Genomic DNA, 16738 nt, shown 5'->3' on the forward strand with positions numbered 1-16738 from the left:
TAGGGTATCCAGCCTGCTTTGCCCGCGGAGAACACCGATGGACGAGAAGCGCGTGGAAAAGAAGGTGTTGCATATGAGCTGTGGTGGCTTTAACAAGACAATAAATATTGTGATTTGAATATAATTCGAGATGTGAGATTGATTGATCTATCTCTGCTAGACTAGCTACTCCTCAGTGCACGTCACTGTCTGACGTAAGCGTGAATTGCTTTCGTTAGGTTTAGGGCTCCTCATGAGTACACTGCCGTGTTTCAGGGCTTGACCAAAATAAGTATTATTTATACTAAGAACCCTAAACGTAACATGCCTAAGCCCAACATAACAACGAAGGCGTCAGAAGACGAAGGGCGGGCCTTGACCAAAAAAGGTGTTTGAGAATTGTGCGATAAGTGAGACAGGATGTAAATCTCGGGGATAATTGAAGAGACTACAAAATTTAATTTCTTCCTATCCACGTCGGTGCGATGTAACAGTGGTGGTGACGAAGCGGGAGGAAAGTTGCCAACTACAGTGACAGCGGCAGAGCAGGGCGATCGGCCCACACGTCCTTTTACCGTCTCCCACAACAATCAAAAATATGTAAATAAATATATGGTCCTTTGCCCAAAATATGCATACTTGGTGGTATATTAAATTAACTGCCTCTCCGCTCATTTTTTCTGGCGCCTACACTGTGTCTTGACTGTGATTTGAATCTTGGGACTCCATAAATTTTGATGCATTCTTACGAGGTTTTGAATTAAACCAAATTATGATTGAGGACAAGGGTCAAGAGGGGGCGACCCCTGAGATATGTAAAACTAGCAATAAAGTGTCAAATAGATAAAAAAGAAAACAAAAGAAAACATAGCAGTTGCCCATTTCTGATTAAAATTAACAATCTCCCCTCGTAACATCTAAATTTAAACAGACTCCACAATGAGTAAAGTATCTAAAACTAACAATAAAACGGCGCTTAGCATAAAAGTAATTATCGCTCCCCATTCCAGATAATTTAACATCATAATGTATAATTATTAACATTCGTTCATATTGATTGATGACAGTTGCTTTGTTCTCATTCTTGGCTCATGAGGAGAGGTTAGCACAGCACACTACGAGGCCAAATGTCCCGCGTTTTAATCCAAGCCTGGGCATGCGTGATCTTTGTGCTTGTCCCTTCATCAATTTCATCATATCATCACTCATTCTCATCTTCGCGATTAGCCAAAAGTGGCAGAAAAGCGAAGTAAAATAAACCAAGTCAATCAATCATTCATTCTTGATATTTATAAGCGTCACGAAAAAGAGGTGGGGATGCATAGAAAGGTCAAAGCCGCCCTCTCCGTAAATGTATCTGTGTGTGTGTGGAAAGAGGGGGGGGGGGTGCGGAGCAGAACAGTTTCGGAATCTTGTGTGTTCCTCCCTTAAAAAAAATACTTATACTGCAGACCTACATGTAATGCTGCCTTGATGGCGAGAGAATGAGTGTTCGACTGTGAATCACGACGCCGAAGGTTGTGGATTCCAGTCCTGACCACGATATGGATGTTTTTCTGCCCATTCATTACATCTGGCATGTTTTTCTTATTAGCTTGACCCAGCTGTTGGGAAGGGATTCCGTTTCAGTTTACAAACATTGCAGTTTTTTCAGTTGACACATACGTGAGCCCCTCGATGGCGAAGCGGTAACGTTGTCCCGTGTTCGATCTCCAACGGCGGAGGCACTTTACACAGTGGTTCGGATCGCACTGTGAACTGTAGATCCAGCTCCGATTAGCTTCCCTGAGCATAAAGTGTACTTATGGCATGTACGTAAATAATTTTGTACAGAAGAATTGCCAACCCATTCTCCCCGAAAATAACTATTTGCGCATGTGGTGTCTAGGTTTTCGCCTTCCTGCTCCAAATAACATTGCTGCCAGTGTTTTGTACTTTTTATTGAATAAGGTTTACGTGCAGAACGGAAAATCGAACAGACAGACGCACTTCTTTATCAACACGATTAAGCGCGACCATGGGGTGAGTCAGTATGCAAGTCAAACGGAGATTGTGTGTACAGGCAGCTGGGTGCGAGCTATTTTGGGCTCACAATACCCTTCCAACCAGCATCTTGACAGCAGAACAGAGCGACGTCTGGTTCTTGTTCGGGAGGGAATTGGACGCAGTATGGCTGCGGGGAGGCGTTTAGGTAAGTTATCAAAACATTGAGTTTTTCCGCCATCATCTACGTTATCGTAACAAGAAACTGGCCCGTTTTTAGCAAGTGTGCAAAAGTTGATCAGGATGGTAATCCGTCGACCGTCAAAAGAGCGTAACAGACTTGTCATATGCAATATACGTAGTACACTATTCTAGTGTTAAAGAAACATTAGGCCAGTGGCGTATTTACGATGTGATTTCGGGAATGTTTTTTTTTTTTGTCGGTGAAAATGTGTAGGTCTAGGCCCCTCCAATCCGCAAGCACTACGATTGCATTTGCTAACGCTTATAAGGGTCCCGGGCTCGATTTCCGTGCTGACACATTTCAATTTTTCGAATCTCAACTCTTGTAGGCCGAGTTGAGATTAGTATTGAGTGACGTATTTAAAGGAAAGATTCCTGGGGCTTCAGTTCTCTCCAGATAATGTTCTCGAACCAAAGTTAATTTTAGGCTCATTTTATGTCTAGATAGGCTAATCGGGACTGGATCTACAGTGGAGGTCGAACATTGACGCTAATTTTGCGATTTGTTTGGCAGAAATAAAATTGTGCGGTCACTGCATGGGCGTCGCGGGGAAGTTTTGTAGAGGTGTGTCAGACAAAACAACAGCGGGAATAATATTTATTTGGAAACCTCTGGGAAGCGTGGGCGTAACTTGGGGGTGGGGAATCAAACTTTGGGCTTAACTTTGGAGCGGGGAAGAATCCAAAAGTTTTCTATCGTATGAAAATAGCTTGCAGAACTATTTTGCTAAATAAATGTTATATTTGCGAAAACATTGAAAAATACTCATTAGTTTGCTCCTCGGGCGCCTAGAGGTTAAGAAAAATACCATTAACTTGTAAATTGTAATAAACCTGAAAATTTGGGGCAGGTGAAGTTACGCCTATACGTTTATTCTTTGCATTAAGTGGTAGAATATGAAGTTCTGGCGTGGGGATTCTGCATTTTACACTCGATGTTTCGATCTAAAGAATTTTAAACTAAACTTTCCTTTTGTTGTTGACTATAAGAATAATAACTTTTTTTTCTAATTTGAAAAGAACAATGCTAATTTCCAGAGAATGGGGGAGTGTGGACTGAAGGGTTTGACCCGCTTCACAACTCTCATGTGTCAGTGGTATGTGCAGGAATTACATAAAGTTAAAGGGGAATGAGGTGATAATTTCTACTGGGTACTATTATCGTATGAGGGAAACACCTACGAATCATATATTTCGGACTTCTTTACATTGCTAACGTGTTATTTTCGAATGTGGAACATTTCCTAAAGTGAAATAATGGATATCAAATGTCTATTTCTTAGATTTACGAGTACTTACTGTTACTTGTTGTTTCGAATCTGTAACACATTATGGCCGTGATAGCGTACTGGTTCTGAGTGTTTTGTCGATTTATGCAGTGTTGCAACCTCATTCACCGGAAAATATCTACTTTCGTGCCCAGAATTGAAATTATGCTAATACATCACAAACCATTGACGTTAGCCTCACAAACCATCGACGTTAGCCCCAAAAACCATCGACATTAGCCCCAAAAACCATCGACGTTAGCCCCAAAAACCATTCACGTTAGCCCCAAAAACCATTCACGTTAGCCCCAAAAACCATTCACGTTAGCCCCAAAAACCATTTTCCGTAAGGTTAGGTTAAGTTAGGTTAGGCAAGCATAGTTAAAAAAAAATACTCGACACGTCATATTCTAGTGAAAACACGGCGAGGCTGAAACACTGGCTACGGGGTTCCATCATCTTAACACACGGAACATTGCACTCTCGTGCAGAAAGCAAATGGTGGGAGCAGAAACAGCATGTCGGACAGAGATTTTTGCAGAAAACAACACGCATTCACATTAAAATGGATCAAATCTACATTCAGGAACTTCCACAACGCTAAAGAAAATGATTTCCGTTAAGTACTTTATCCTGTAAATTTGAAGGAATCAATTTCCCTCATACGATAATGTTACCCATACCATTCCAAACATGATGGAGAATCACTAAAGATGCAGCATTTTTGTAAAAGGCATACCCAAAGGGCAGACAAATGGGGCTGCAACCCCTTCTAAATAATAAATATGGGACATACATATTAATATTATGGTCGAAACAGATCTTGAAAAGTATGAAATTACCCAGTGTACCACAAGAGAGACAGAACTTATGAAATACACATACTTTTACACAGAAAGCTTACCAACCTATGTTGGATAGGATGTACAGTAGGGTGTATCAAAAAAAACTTTTTTTCGAAATGTTGAGGTGGCTAGTGCGGAAAAGTGGCCATTTGTGACCAAAAAAACGTCTGATTTTTCAGATTTTTTGGAGGTCGTTTAAGTAGCGTGCATCGACCTTGAAGTTTTGATAGTGATTTGGTTATGCAACACATACAACAATTTCACAAAAATGTCATTATTTAGCTATTTCATGTCTTTTTTCTGCATTATGGTCATTTATTGTTTTCTTTATGGCAAATATGTTACATTCGTGCCTCATGGGTGATTTCCTATGCTGTTTACGTATGCTTTTGGTCAAAAATTGTCAATTTGAGGCTAAAAATTCCATGTTTTCTATTGATGTTTTCCAATTGGTCTCGACTTTGTGTTTTATTCGAAAGTTTTCCGATATAAAAGACTAAATAAAATATTTTGGCTGGACTGCGAGCTCCACCCACCCAAATTATGTTGGCAAACAATTTTACTAGGTGCAGACCAAGATTTTCTTCTAGTTTTCTCCTTGAACTTTATAGTCACTTTTTGTTCGAAATGTTGGCATATGTTCTCTAGATTCCAATTTCGCTTTGATGTAGCCATCACGTGCGCTGGTATCGCACCACTCCTTGTGTGTGGCAGGGGAAGTCTTGAATTTCCACTATTTTTTCTGTTTTTAATGTAGTCCTCTACTTCTTCATTTGTAATATTATTGGTCAACGGAGGCTCGTGGAGGGAGCATGAAGCCCAATCAACCATGTTATAGTATTTGTCTGCATGAAAATTGATGGTTGGTAAAACAAAAGTGCGAATTCTTTTGCCTTTTTTCAATCCTCTTGCTTTCTTAATTCTTTGCCAGCCAAGACTTCTTATTTCTGGGTTTTGATCGGTTATTAAAGCCAACAGGAGATTTTCAGGATGGGCGAAGAATGCGTTTTGTTGAATGACCCTATCAATCAGATCTCTCAAGTGGTGTGGGAGAAATCGTGACAAGTGGATCAAATTCCAGAGGTGTCGGGCTCCGTCAGTTATCGATGGTTCCTTCTTGATCCCAAACCACACCGGTGCGTACACCTTCATTATGTACGTGGCAGTAAGCTGCAGTTTTTCAGAGGGGTGGGGCATGCGTACATACAGTTGCAGCACTCGGCATGCAAGCACCACTGCGACTGGACAAGTAGCCCGGGCTTTTTCCTTGCTAGACTGCACAGACAAACACCGCTCGAAACAGCTGAACATATATCCAAAAGATAATGTTGGTCCGTGCTTAAATCTGTTATACCTGACATTTGTTCCACAAATCGGAAGATTTTCGCAGGTTTGTATGGCTGTTCCAATCGGTTCTGAAAGTTTCGACGGACCTTTCGTGGTACCATCTAATGTTGTTAGTAAATTGCGAAATGGCAATTTGTTTAAGTGAAGAAGACAAACTGCATGTTGGAGTGGCTTGCCGACTTTATCTTCAATCAAACGCATGACTCTGCCTTTCCATCCTGTGTTTACCGGTGTGCCGTCACACCCGATTAATTGTAGATCAGACAAGTTGATGTTGTTCTCTTCAATGAAATGGTAAATACTATTTTTAATCTTCTCGGCAGTTCCAGATAAGGGTGTTGCAGGTGAAATTATTCGCACATCTTCCAAAGTAGCAGATACTGTAAGAGCAACTTGTCTCCTCAAAGCCTCGGTTCTATAGGCAGCTGAAGCAACGTTTTTTAGATCGAGGCGTGTCTGTGTTTTTACTGATTTTGATTCCACGAGCTCAAAATCCGCAGTTCCAGAAATTTCAGTTGTACTCGAAGATTCTTCTGTCGCCTCCTTCTCTTCATACTGGTATCCGTAACATTTGTCTTGGACGCAGACCGTTTCTCCCTTCTTTCAGCCTTTTTTCGAATTTCTTCTGTCATTTCAGAATCCACCTTTCCAATTATCATTTTCCTATTTCTTCGCTGGTCCATAAGAAAAGGTCGATTTGCTTCTGACACTTTGTTCACCCTTTCACAGTTGCATAACTTTCCTGGGTCGGTACACTTGCACGAGCAAATATCAAAGAGTTTTTGTCCACTTTGCTTAAAACGTTTCACCTTTTCTTCAGCCGAGGCACGTTTTCCAGATTTTCGAAAATTCATTGAAGATTTGTTATAATCCAAAATCATGTTCACCACTCGTTTTTTAGACACTGTAGGAATCGAAGCCTTTGTCCAGATTTGTATCGTCTTATTCGCGGTAGCGTTCGCCAAATCTCTGAGGGAGGGATTTTCGCCTCTTGCATCTTTTCTGCACTTTTTTTTCCGAAAGAAAATGTTTCATAACATCACAATAACTTGGAAGTCTATTGTCCGAAAGCTCTTCTGGCCACCCAAATAAGAAGTCCTTGTCAGTTTGACGCAACACTTTCTTCTTACTCATTTTGCGAAATCACTTTCTAACAATTACGAAATGGTAGTAACTGCGCAGTAAATAGCGACAAAAATGCACGTAAGCAAGAAATATTCAATTATCGACACACAAGCGCAACATGCCAAGCAGTTTGCAGCCGCAAAGAACAAGGCAGACTAAGCTTCTCATATTGAAAACAAACAAACCCCTCCACTCTGGCCACTCCCTCCCCTCCTCTGCCCCCTCCAAGAGGACCAATGCTTGCCGACTGCCGCTCTCAACCCCTTCTCCCCCTCTCCATCTGCCATAACCCCAAGAACACATCCCCTTCCCCACCCAGTTCTGTTTCGTTCCCTTCAGTTTCTTCTTCTTTTGTTTTCTCCACTCTCCAGCAAAAGCATACGTAAACAGCATAGGAAAACACCCCTGAGGCACGAATGTAGCATATTTGCCATAAAGAAAACAATAAACGACCATAATGCAGAAAAAAAGACATGAAATAGCCAAATAATGACATTTTTGTGAAATTGTTGTGCGTGTTGCATAACCAAATCACTATGAAAACTTCAAGGTCGATGCGCGCCAACTAAACGACCTCCAAAAAATCTGAAAAAAGTCAGACGTCTTTTTGGTCACAAATGGCCACTTTTCTGCACTAGCCACCTCAACATTTAAAAAAAAAAGTTTTTCGATACACCCTAATGTACAGTCAAGGACAATTCTGGGTTGTAACAACTCCATTGACTTTTAATGGGATCATTACAATCAAGAATTGTTAGTGACTGTACACCAGGTTCAGCTAACCCCCATGAATTTTTGTCTGGGGAGGGGGCAAGTACCAGGATAAATGTACCAATAATAATAATTTTAATAATAATAATGATAATAATAATAGTAATTATTATTGTTATTGTCATTATTGATTTGCTTTATTTTACTTTGCTTCTTGTGGCTACTTTTGGCTAATTTGCGAAGATGGGGGATGAGTGATGATATGGTGAAATTGATAGATGAACACTCGCAAACATCCATGCCCAAGCTGGGATTCGAACCCAGGACGAACATTATTTTTATTATTAGTAGCAGTAGTAGAAGTATCAAAGATGTTATTACCCTCATATATTATGCAGAAAGGGGTAGAAGTATGTGCTAAAGCATTTGTGTTAGAACAAACAATTTGAATCATTTTTTCAACACATTCAATTTCACATTAATAATGGAAAGAAGCACATAAACTATTTTTGAAAGACAGAAAGTGCTTGATAAATGCATTCCAAATATAATACTTTTTTTTACATTAACACGTATAACTTTGATGCACGATATGTTTCACATATATGCAACATGGAACAACGTGGACACTAAATTGTATACGTATTCAAAGTTTCTTTAATACATATTATTTACAACATATATTATTTAAATACATTACACAACCAATTCATCCATCTCACAATAAACCAACAGCAAAAATTACATAAGTTGTCAGCCTGCCCCCTTGGCAGAGTGGTTTAACACATCGTGCTACGATGCCAGGGGTCCCTGGTTCGAATCCTGGCCTGGGCATGGATGTTTGTGAGTGTCCATTAATGAATTTCATCACTCATTCCCATCTTCGCAAATTAGCTATGGTTCTGAACTTGATAAAACTAAGAAAAGTAGGCATTGCAAGCAAAGCGAGCAAGACATTTTTTTGGAAAGTATTTTTATTTGCATAAAATTTGTAGTTGTGGGCGGTAATTGCCCTCCTGCAGGTACACTTGGCCGTCAATGTTTGACCCCCCTGTGGTTGTGCCACTGCCCCCATGACTTTGTATTTTGTAAGTGTGACAGTGGTATATTAAAGTTTTTATTTGCGACCATGTGCAGAATATTTTATCATTTTTATTACATTTATATTGAGTTTCTGATAAGTCAGTGATTCTCTATTTAAGGTTTTTGGCAGTAAAGTAAATCTGAATTCAATTTTATACTTTTTCAGTAACACTTGATTCTTCTTTTTGACTACCAGCAATTCTTTTTTCCAGTTATAATAACACTGTTGTAATATTTTTAGGAATTTGAGAATGATGTAGGAAAAAGACGAATCTCTAAGATCTTGGCTGAACACGAAGGTGTAAAACAGAAATTGGAAAACAGGGAGCATGAGGTATGTATAGTAGTGGATGTTCATCGCTGTCAGTAGCAATGCTATTTGGTTTCTGAGAAAAGCATTCTTTTCTTTCTTTATTTGTAGGAAATGAGGTTCTGTTCAAGCAAGTATATTTTCCAGTTCTGAATTTACAAGGCATATCAAATAAAGTAATAATTGTTACTTTTAAAAAGTTTTGTGCTACCATTGCAGTTACTGGAATTAACTCAGCAGTGCAATACTAATGCAATTACTGAAAAGTAATAGTACCAACTCTCACATTAATTATGTTATCACCAATTCTTCATACAGAGGGACAAGGAACTTAAGATATATTTTCATAATTCTCATTTTTTTGTCTGTGAGAGATGGACTGATACAATTTATTTTCCAAATGCAGAGAAAGTACTAAATAAAAATTACTGAAACCGATAACTGATATTGTTCTGATATAAAATATAACATGTTCCTTGAAAAATGTTATTGTTTCATTCAGTTTCTTAATATATACATATGTAACAGGAGGACTTGTCTTGGAAAAAAATATATATGTAGACAGTTACTTTGAAAAACTATGGCATATGAATCTTTGTATCATTATCAGTAATTTTACTGATCCACTATTATGTGTAGGAGCCTCCCTGAAGGCATAGTGATAATGTCATCTCGTTGTAATGAAGGTTGCCACGTTAGAGGCACATAGTGGTTCGGATCCCACTTTAAACCGTAGGTCTAGTTCCGATTAACCTTTCTGTGCATGAAGTGGACTTAAGAACGAATTTAACAATGAACTAGTGGCGTTGCATGACTTTTTCAAAAGTCACCCCCCCCCCCCGAAAAAAACAAAATAACATGCCTTTCATCTGTATTTTTTCATTTCATTCTTTTCTTTTTCTTTCTTTCTTTTGCAATCCGCTCAATGATTTATTTAGCCACAATCACTCCTAGAAAGAACTACCACTCATGAGAGAGTTACCGCGAAAATCCAGTAAATAGTAGTCGAGCCTGGTGAACCATCTCTGTTTATTTGCAAAGAGGTGGAAAGGGGAAGAAGAACCACACATTCGGGTCAGTTTGATGTTTTTGTGGTGAGCAGAAGACAGAATTCCCCTCCTCAAGTGGTGGAAGGGAAGTGCAGATGTACGTTCTACTGTTGCCAACTTAGTTTTTTGGAGCAAGGTTTGCTCAAATCACGAATTGCATCAAGTACTTATCTTTTCGTCTATTACTAAACGGTCTCAGTTGTAGTTAAATCCAGCTTTGGCTTTGCAGTCTAGCTCTTGTTGCTTCAGAGAATACTTTTAGGTGGGATTTAGCTCTTTTCTGGAAATCTAATGTGACAACACTTGCTGATCCGGTAGGCCACTGCGGCAACAGGGCCCCTAAACAGGCATATGAATAACCCCCTAGCACACTTGCTTCCAAGTCTTGCCCCGCTGTTCCCTGCGTTGGTGCCCTTTCCTCCTGTTGCCTCTTGAGGGTAGCGGACCGGCCTGTCTCTTCGCTTTTGTCGGCTGCAGAAAAAATGTCCTCTGCAATATACACTCAACTGCAACGCTGTCGGTTAACTTATTTATCAATGTTGTTATTTTATTGAGAAAAAACTTTTTAATTTCTTTACATTTTGCTGTTACCTGCGGTAACACCAGTTACATGCACTCCACTCCTCTGCAATGAACCTAACCAATATGCCTATATCATCTGATACTGATAGACTCCAGATTAATCTGCAGCAAGTGGTTAAAACAACCTTTTTCACACTTGAAGAAGATTGTGACTAAGATAATGATAATTTTTTATTTTGTCACAATGGTTGTAAAGGTAAATTTAACAAAAATAACCATAAATTGGGCTTTTGTGGAAAAAAATTGGGTGTAATGAATATTTTGGAGTGTGTTTTGAGTTTGCAGATTAAATAACTGGTAGGTAGGAACTAAATTAACTTCATTATTTTGGCCTCCCCGATGGCACAGTGGTAGGGTCGTCACCTTGTAATCAAGTGGTCCCGGGTTCGATACCCAGTGGAGGCACATAGTGGTTCGGATCTCACTTTAAACTGTAGGTCCAGTCTCGATTAGCCTTACTGTGCATAAAGTGGACTCAAAACATCAACTCAAACCAAACTGCATTATTTTAAATACATACAGTAAAGAAAGTGGAAATGTTATAGCATACTTATGTCATGATTATAGTGTACATATATATTGAAATTTATTTTGTTTATTTACTTTCTTCCAGATTAGGGAAAACATTGCTGCCATAAATAAGTTACAAGATGAAGTAGATAAACTTAGCAAACAGCTAGAGGAACGTTCAAAAAGGGATGCAGCAAAGGTAATAGAAGTTTCCCAGTACATACAATCAACAATGAATTTAGAGGGTGGCGAGTTACTGGAAGTATGCCGTTAACAAAATATTTTGTAACCTAAAATATAGTACAGGGCTATACAAATGATTCATTCGATTTCAAAAAACCGTATTTTCCAAAGTATTGCGCATACAGATATGAATGATACATGAAAATAACTGTAAACTCACCAAGTTTGCATTGTGACACGCCAGTTGGCAGCACGAGTGCAATGCCTACAAAATGGTGAAAAAAGTTTTTGTGTGTTGGAATATGCGAGATGTTCATCTGTTATTGCAGTGCAGCGTGCATTCAGAAGAGAGTACAGAGAAGAACCACCATGTAAATGGAGCATTTTGCGGCGGTATCCACAGTTTAAGGACACTGGATTGCTACAAAATGTATGGGTGGAACTCGACCACCGCTTGGATGTGTGTCGTGTGGCCAGAGGGGTAGAATGTAAGGAAAACTTGGTGAGTTTACAGTTATTTTCAAGTATCATTCATATCTGTATTTGCAATACTTTGGAAAATACAGTGTTGTGAAATCGAATGAATCATTTATAGTAGCCCTCTACTTTCATGACAATATGCAGACAACTGGTACTGGCTTGATGTAGCAAACTGGCCAAATAACTAATCGAAGCACATGCTGATGTTGAGAATCATTTGCATACATTACCACAGCATCAACATTTAAGAACAAATCTTCCTACTGGTACATAGAAAGGCAGACTCTTCAGCAGTAATATTTTTTGTAGTTTTGCCTAAATAGTGGCCGCGGTGGCTCAGTCGGTAACGCGTCTGACTACCATGCTAAAGGTCCCGGGTTCGATCCCCGGCCGGTTCAAATCCGGGAACTTTTCTAACGGTGGAAGCGGCCCCGGCGCCTACCCAGCGTCGAATAACATGGGTACCTGGGGGAAACCCTGGGGGGTAAAGGCGGTCAGGGGCGTGATGCTGATCACATCACCCCCACTCACGACCGGATCAAGAAAGTGCGGGGCGTTACCCCCACACCCCCTATACGCCTTCATGGCGTGGTGCTGAGCACAGGGGAACACTTTACCTTTTTTTTTTTTTTTTTTTTTTTTTTTTTACCTTTTTTTGCCTAAAGTAAATGCCTAGTAATGATATTGTGTGTCATAAAATTGAGGAAACACAAGGTGTATCATTTGCACCATAGGTTTTGTTAAACTGCTCTCACATGAAAAAACTTGTAGTATGGCTTATCAATAATGAGTGAACCAATGGCATGGCGTGACTTCTTCAAAAGTGGTACTGGCCATCAGACGTTGTCATTTCCACCCTAACCCCCCCCTCCAAATAAATAGTATGCCCTCGTTCTAGATTTTTGTTCATTTCATTCTTTTTTTGCAATGTGCTCGGAGATTTAGCCACAGTCACTCCTAGAAAGAACTATCACTCGTGAGAGAGTTACCACGAAAATCCAGTGAATAGTGGTCAAGCCTTGCCAATTCTTCATCTCTGTTTCTTTGCAAAGAACTGGAAAGGAGAAGAAGAAGCACACATTTCTCGGGTTAGTGTGACGTTTGTGCGGTGAGCAGATGACAGAATTCCGCTCCTCTAGGGGTGGAAGGGAACTTCATCTGTACATACTACTGTTGCCAACTTAGTTCTTTGGTGCAAGGTTTGTCCAAATCACGAATCGCACCAAGACATATATTCGTCTATTACGTAAACGGTCTCAGTTGTAGTTAAATCCAGCCTTGGCTTTGCAGCTTAGCTCTAGTTGCTTCAGAGAAATAGTATCCTTGTTTTAGGTAGGATTTAGCTCTTTTCTGCCAATCCAATGTGACAACACTGGCCTGTGTCTGGCAGGCCTGACTGGTAACTGGGCCATAGCACTCTTGCCCCAAAGTCTTTCCCCACTCTTCCCTTGCATTGGTGCTCTCTCCTCTTGTTACCTCTTGAGGGTAGCGGAACAGCCTCCCTCTTCGCTTCAGTTGGCTGCAGGAAAAATATCCTCTGCAATATCTACTCGATGGCAACGCTAATGGTTAACATATTTAACAATGTTGTTATTTTATTTAAACAACTTTTTAATTCTTTACATTTTGCTGTTACCTGCAGTAACACCAGTTACATGCATGCCACGCCTCTGGAGTGAACGCTCCAAAGGTAAAAGGTATCTGTTAGGCACCATCCCTAGCTGCTGTGATTTGTTAGGGATGGACCGATATGTAGAGGCATGCAAATTTAGTTTTAGATGAAAACACGAAATATGAAAGAACATGCTGTTCATTTTTCATGTTTCTGAAAGGTCTGAGGTGCATTTTTCTACCGTTTTGTCCCGAAATAATGCGAAATTGACTCTTAAACACGAAATTTACCATTTACGTACCGACGCGACACTTTCTGAAGTATCCTGTGAGTTATGCAATTCACGGAAAATGTATTAATTCTGCTGTAAATATTTGAGAAGCAAAAATGGATCCCTTTACACAAGAATACAGTAAACTTAATACTCTGGTAACTACATAAATGTGCTATTAGAAGGGATAAGTTTATTTTGTTTAATAAGTGCAGTTTTTAAATCAAATTTAGGATTATATTCACAATTTTAAAACCAAAATGTCATTTTATATAGCACTTTTGATGTGATTATTCACCGCTATAACATCGACATTTTATTTTATTTTTAATGGTTTTGAACCCGAAATCGACTCTGCTTTTTTATTTACCAAAAATATGTACCTCTACCGATATGTAATTTGGCCAATACCGACAAAGTGCCAATATAAAATTTACAGATACCGATATTCCACCAATCCAATATAAAATTCCAAATGTTCCTTGAAGAATCTGATTAGTCCATTGACCTCCTTAATAAATGTGTGTTACCATGTGTCCACAATGCAAAAGGAGCTTCATACTTATTTACTTTTTTAAAGAGTACAGAATCTGTTTTCATATCCATAAGAAAATATTACAAAATGTCAGAATATTGCATGAATTACAAGATAGTTGTTGGATTCGTAAAATTATCGGTAATTTTACTGATAAGGGGATACACCAATATTCCTATGTTTGCAGATACTGATAGATTAATGTGTACAATCTGTATTAGGAATGCTGAGAACAAATTTAAATACGCAATTGAAATAATTGTTTTAAAAATTTAGGATCTACCAGGGGGCGAGCACTTTAGCAAATGACTAGAGGAAGGAATTTTATCATCTTGGGTCACTGCCTTCAAAGTTTTCTAGATCTGCCACTGTATGCAAGCATATAATATATGGTTATAGTTCTGCACACATACATATGTAAATTACACATGCATGTAATATTATACACGCACACATGTAATTCAGAATTTTCCACACTTATCTGCCACAAATTTGATTATGAATGTTTTCATATGATTTAATAGTGAGATGAGATAATGTTCATAGTGTTGCAACAGGTTGTTTGTTCAAATTCTTAGATTTAATTGGGAAATTTAGAGGTTCAAACTCTCTATGAAATTGTCCGTGCTATGTATAATGTCATATGTAGGAGTCTGATCTATGTGACACAAAAGAGTTAAGAAATATACATGCATTTATGCCCTGTAAATTACAAGATTTGTACTTATTTGGATAATGTGTGGTAGTAGTAATTGTAGACAAATGCAAGCAATTGGTTTTCTTCTGTTTTCAGGCGAAAAGCAGAGATGATGTGGTTACATCACTAGACCACACCCTGGCTTCCTACAAAAAAGATAAAGAAGTACTGGACCAAAAGTTCCTGCGCTTGGTAATCAATCCTTTCTGTTTCTTTCTTTTTTTTTAAATTTTCTGCCTGAGACATGCACATTTTTTATTTAAAAAAGAACACTTTTAAGAAATGCCTTCCTGTGCTGACCTATGTATATAGCAAAAGTTGTATTAATTTTTTTTTAAATGTATTTATTTTGCAGAATTTGGTAAGGGTATTGACGGTATCAGTTGAAAGTGGCATATGCTCAGCCCTAGTTAAAAATAGAAACCAAAACTGTGGAACCCCATTTTTACGTTCCCAGATTTTACATTTTCTCACATTTTAAACTTTTCACCTTTGTGTCCTGAAGAATGTAAAATCGAGATTCCACTGTGTCAAGTTACATTGAAATTTAAGAAAGAAGAAAATGCAACCTTAACTAGGACTCGTACCAAGGTCTCTGGCATACAGTGCCATTGCTCTACCAGCTGAGCTATCAATTCAATTCAATTATCCTTTATTGAAGGGCGAGGTTCAGCCTGCGGCTGTTCTACCACCTAACCCGAGCTGTCCCTAGGTACCTGACGCATTTCACTTCAATTGTTTTATCTCTATCAGTGATACTACAATAGGATGAAAAACTAAATATGCTGACCAAGGCAGTAATTTATTTTATTAAAAACATAAACTAAACGTAACGTTTCAACCTTCTAGCAAGGTCTTCTTCAGACTCTGTATCAAGTACAAAAGTAACAAGATACAAAAACAGGGCCTTATATATACACAAACATTACTCCCTCCAGACTATTTAGAAAGTTGTTTGGAACTTTCTAGAAGGTGACTTTCACTTTCACCAACTCTACTTTCACCTCAAAGGCTAAACTCAATTACTCCCATATAGAATGTGGTTGGACTTTTAATCTCATGATCTTTTCCCTTCATTTTTCTTCCTTCTCCTCTCCTCTTTCTCTCTTGTCCTTTCCACTCTTTCTAACATCTTCTTTCATTCTTTGTTTAACTTCAGTCCCCCATTCCAGTTCATTGTGTCTTCTTCACCTTTCTTCTCTATTTCCTTTGCTTCCTTCCATTTTCTCACAAGCATTCTCTTCTCCCTTCCTATCTGCTTAGCCTCATCCCACTCTATGTCATGTCCTGTTTCTCTCGTGTGTTTAAATATTGCATTTCTCTCTCTATTAAGTCGTACATCATCCCTATGTTGTTTCAACCTGTCTTTCAGCCTTTTCTTCGTTTCTCCTATGTACACACTCTGACATTCTGACAAGAAGATGTTAGAAAGAGTGGAAAGGACAAGAGAGAAAGAGGAGAGGAGAAGGAAGAAAAATGAAGGGAAAAGATCATGAGATTAAAAATCCAACCACATTCTATATGGGAGTAATTGAGTTTAGCCTTTGAGGTGAAAGTAGAGTTGGTGAAAGTGAAAGTCACCTTCTAGAAAGTTCCAAACAACTTTCTAAATAGTCTGGAGGGAGTAATGTTTGTGTATATATAAGGCCCTGTTTTTGTATCTTGTTACTTTTGTACTTGATACAGAGTCTGAAGAAGACCTTGCTAGAAGGTTGAAACGTTACGTTTAGTTTATGTTTTTAATAAAATAAATTACTGCCTTGGTCAGCATATTTAGTTTTTCATAATCATGGAAACAAGGCTTAATGGTGTTACAATAGGATCTGTTGCCTTTGAAACACTAATGATTTTGATGGTAGTTGGTAGAGCAGTGGTAGGGTATGGCAGAGACCTGGGTTCGAATCATGACCAAGCCTGCATAAATT

General features: G+C 38.8%; 1 protein-coding gene across 7 annotated transcripts in view; it reads left to right on the forward strand.

Annotated features, from left to right (window-relative positions):
• Positions 1-16738, forward strand: part of LOC146001564 (uncharacterized) — a 155315-nt gene that overhangs the window by 82573 nt on the left and 56004 nt on the right. For all 7 annotated transcript variants that reach the window (XM_083139041.1, XM_083139043.1, XM_083139044.1 and 4 more), the window contains 3 exons: positions 8826-8918; positions 11139-11234; positions 14910-15005. In XM_083139041.1, coding sequence (XP_082995167.1) covers positions 8826-8918; positions 11139-11234; positions 14910-15005 — 285 coding nt within the window. The remainder of the gene's footprint in view (positions 1-8825; positions 8919-11138; positions 11235-14909; positions 15006-16738) is intronic.

Source organism: Lepisma saccharinum, chromosome 17, assembly GCF_977018435.1.
Source record: "Lepisma saccharinum chromosome 17, izLepSacc3.1, whole genome shotgun sequence".
NCBI classification, from domain to species: Eukaryota; Metazoa; Arthropoda; class Insecta; order Zygentoma; family Lepismatidae; genus Lepisma; species Lepisma saccharinum.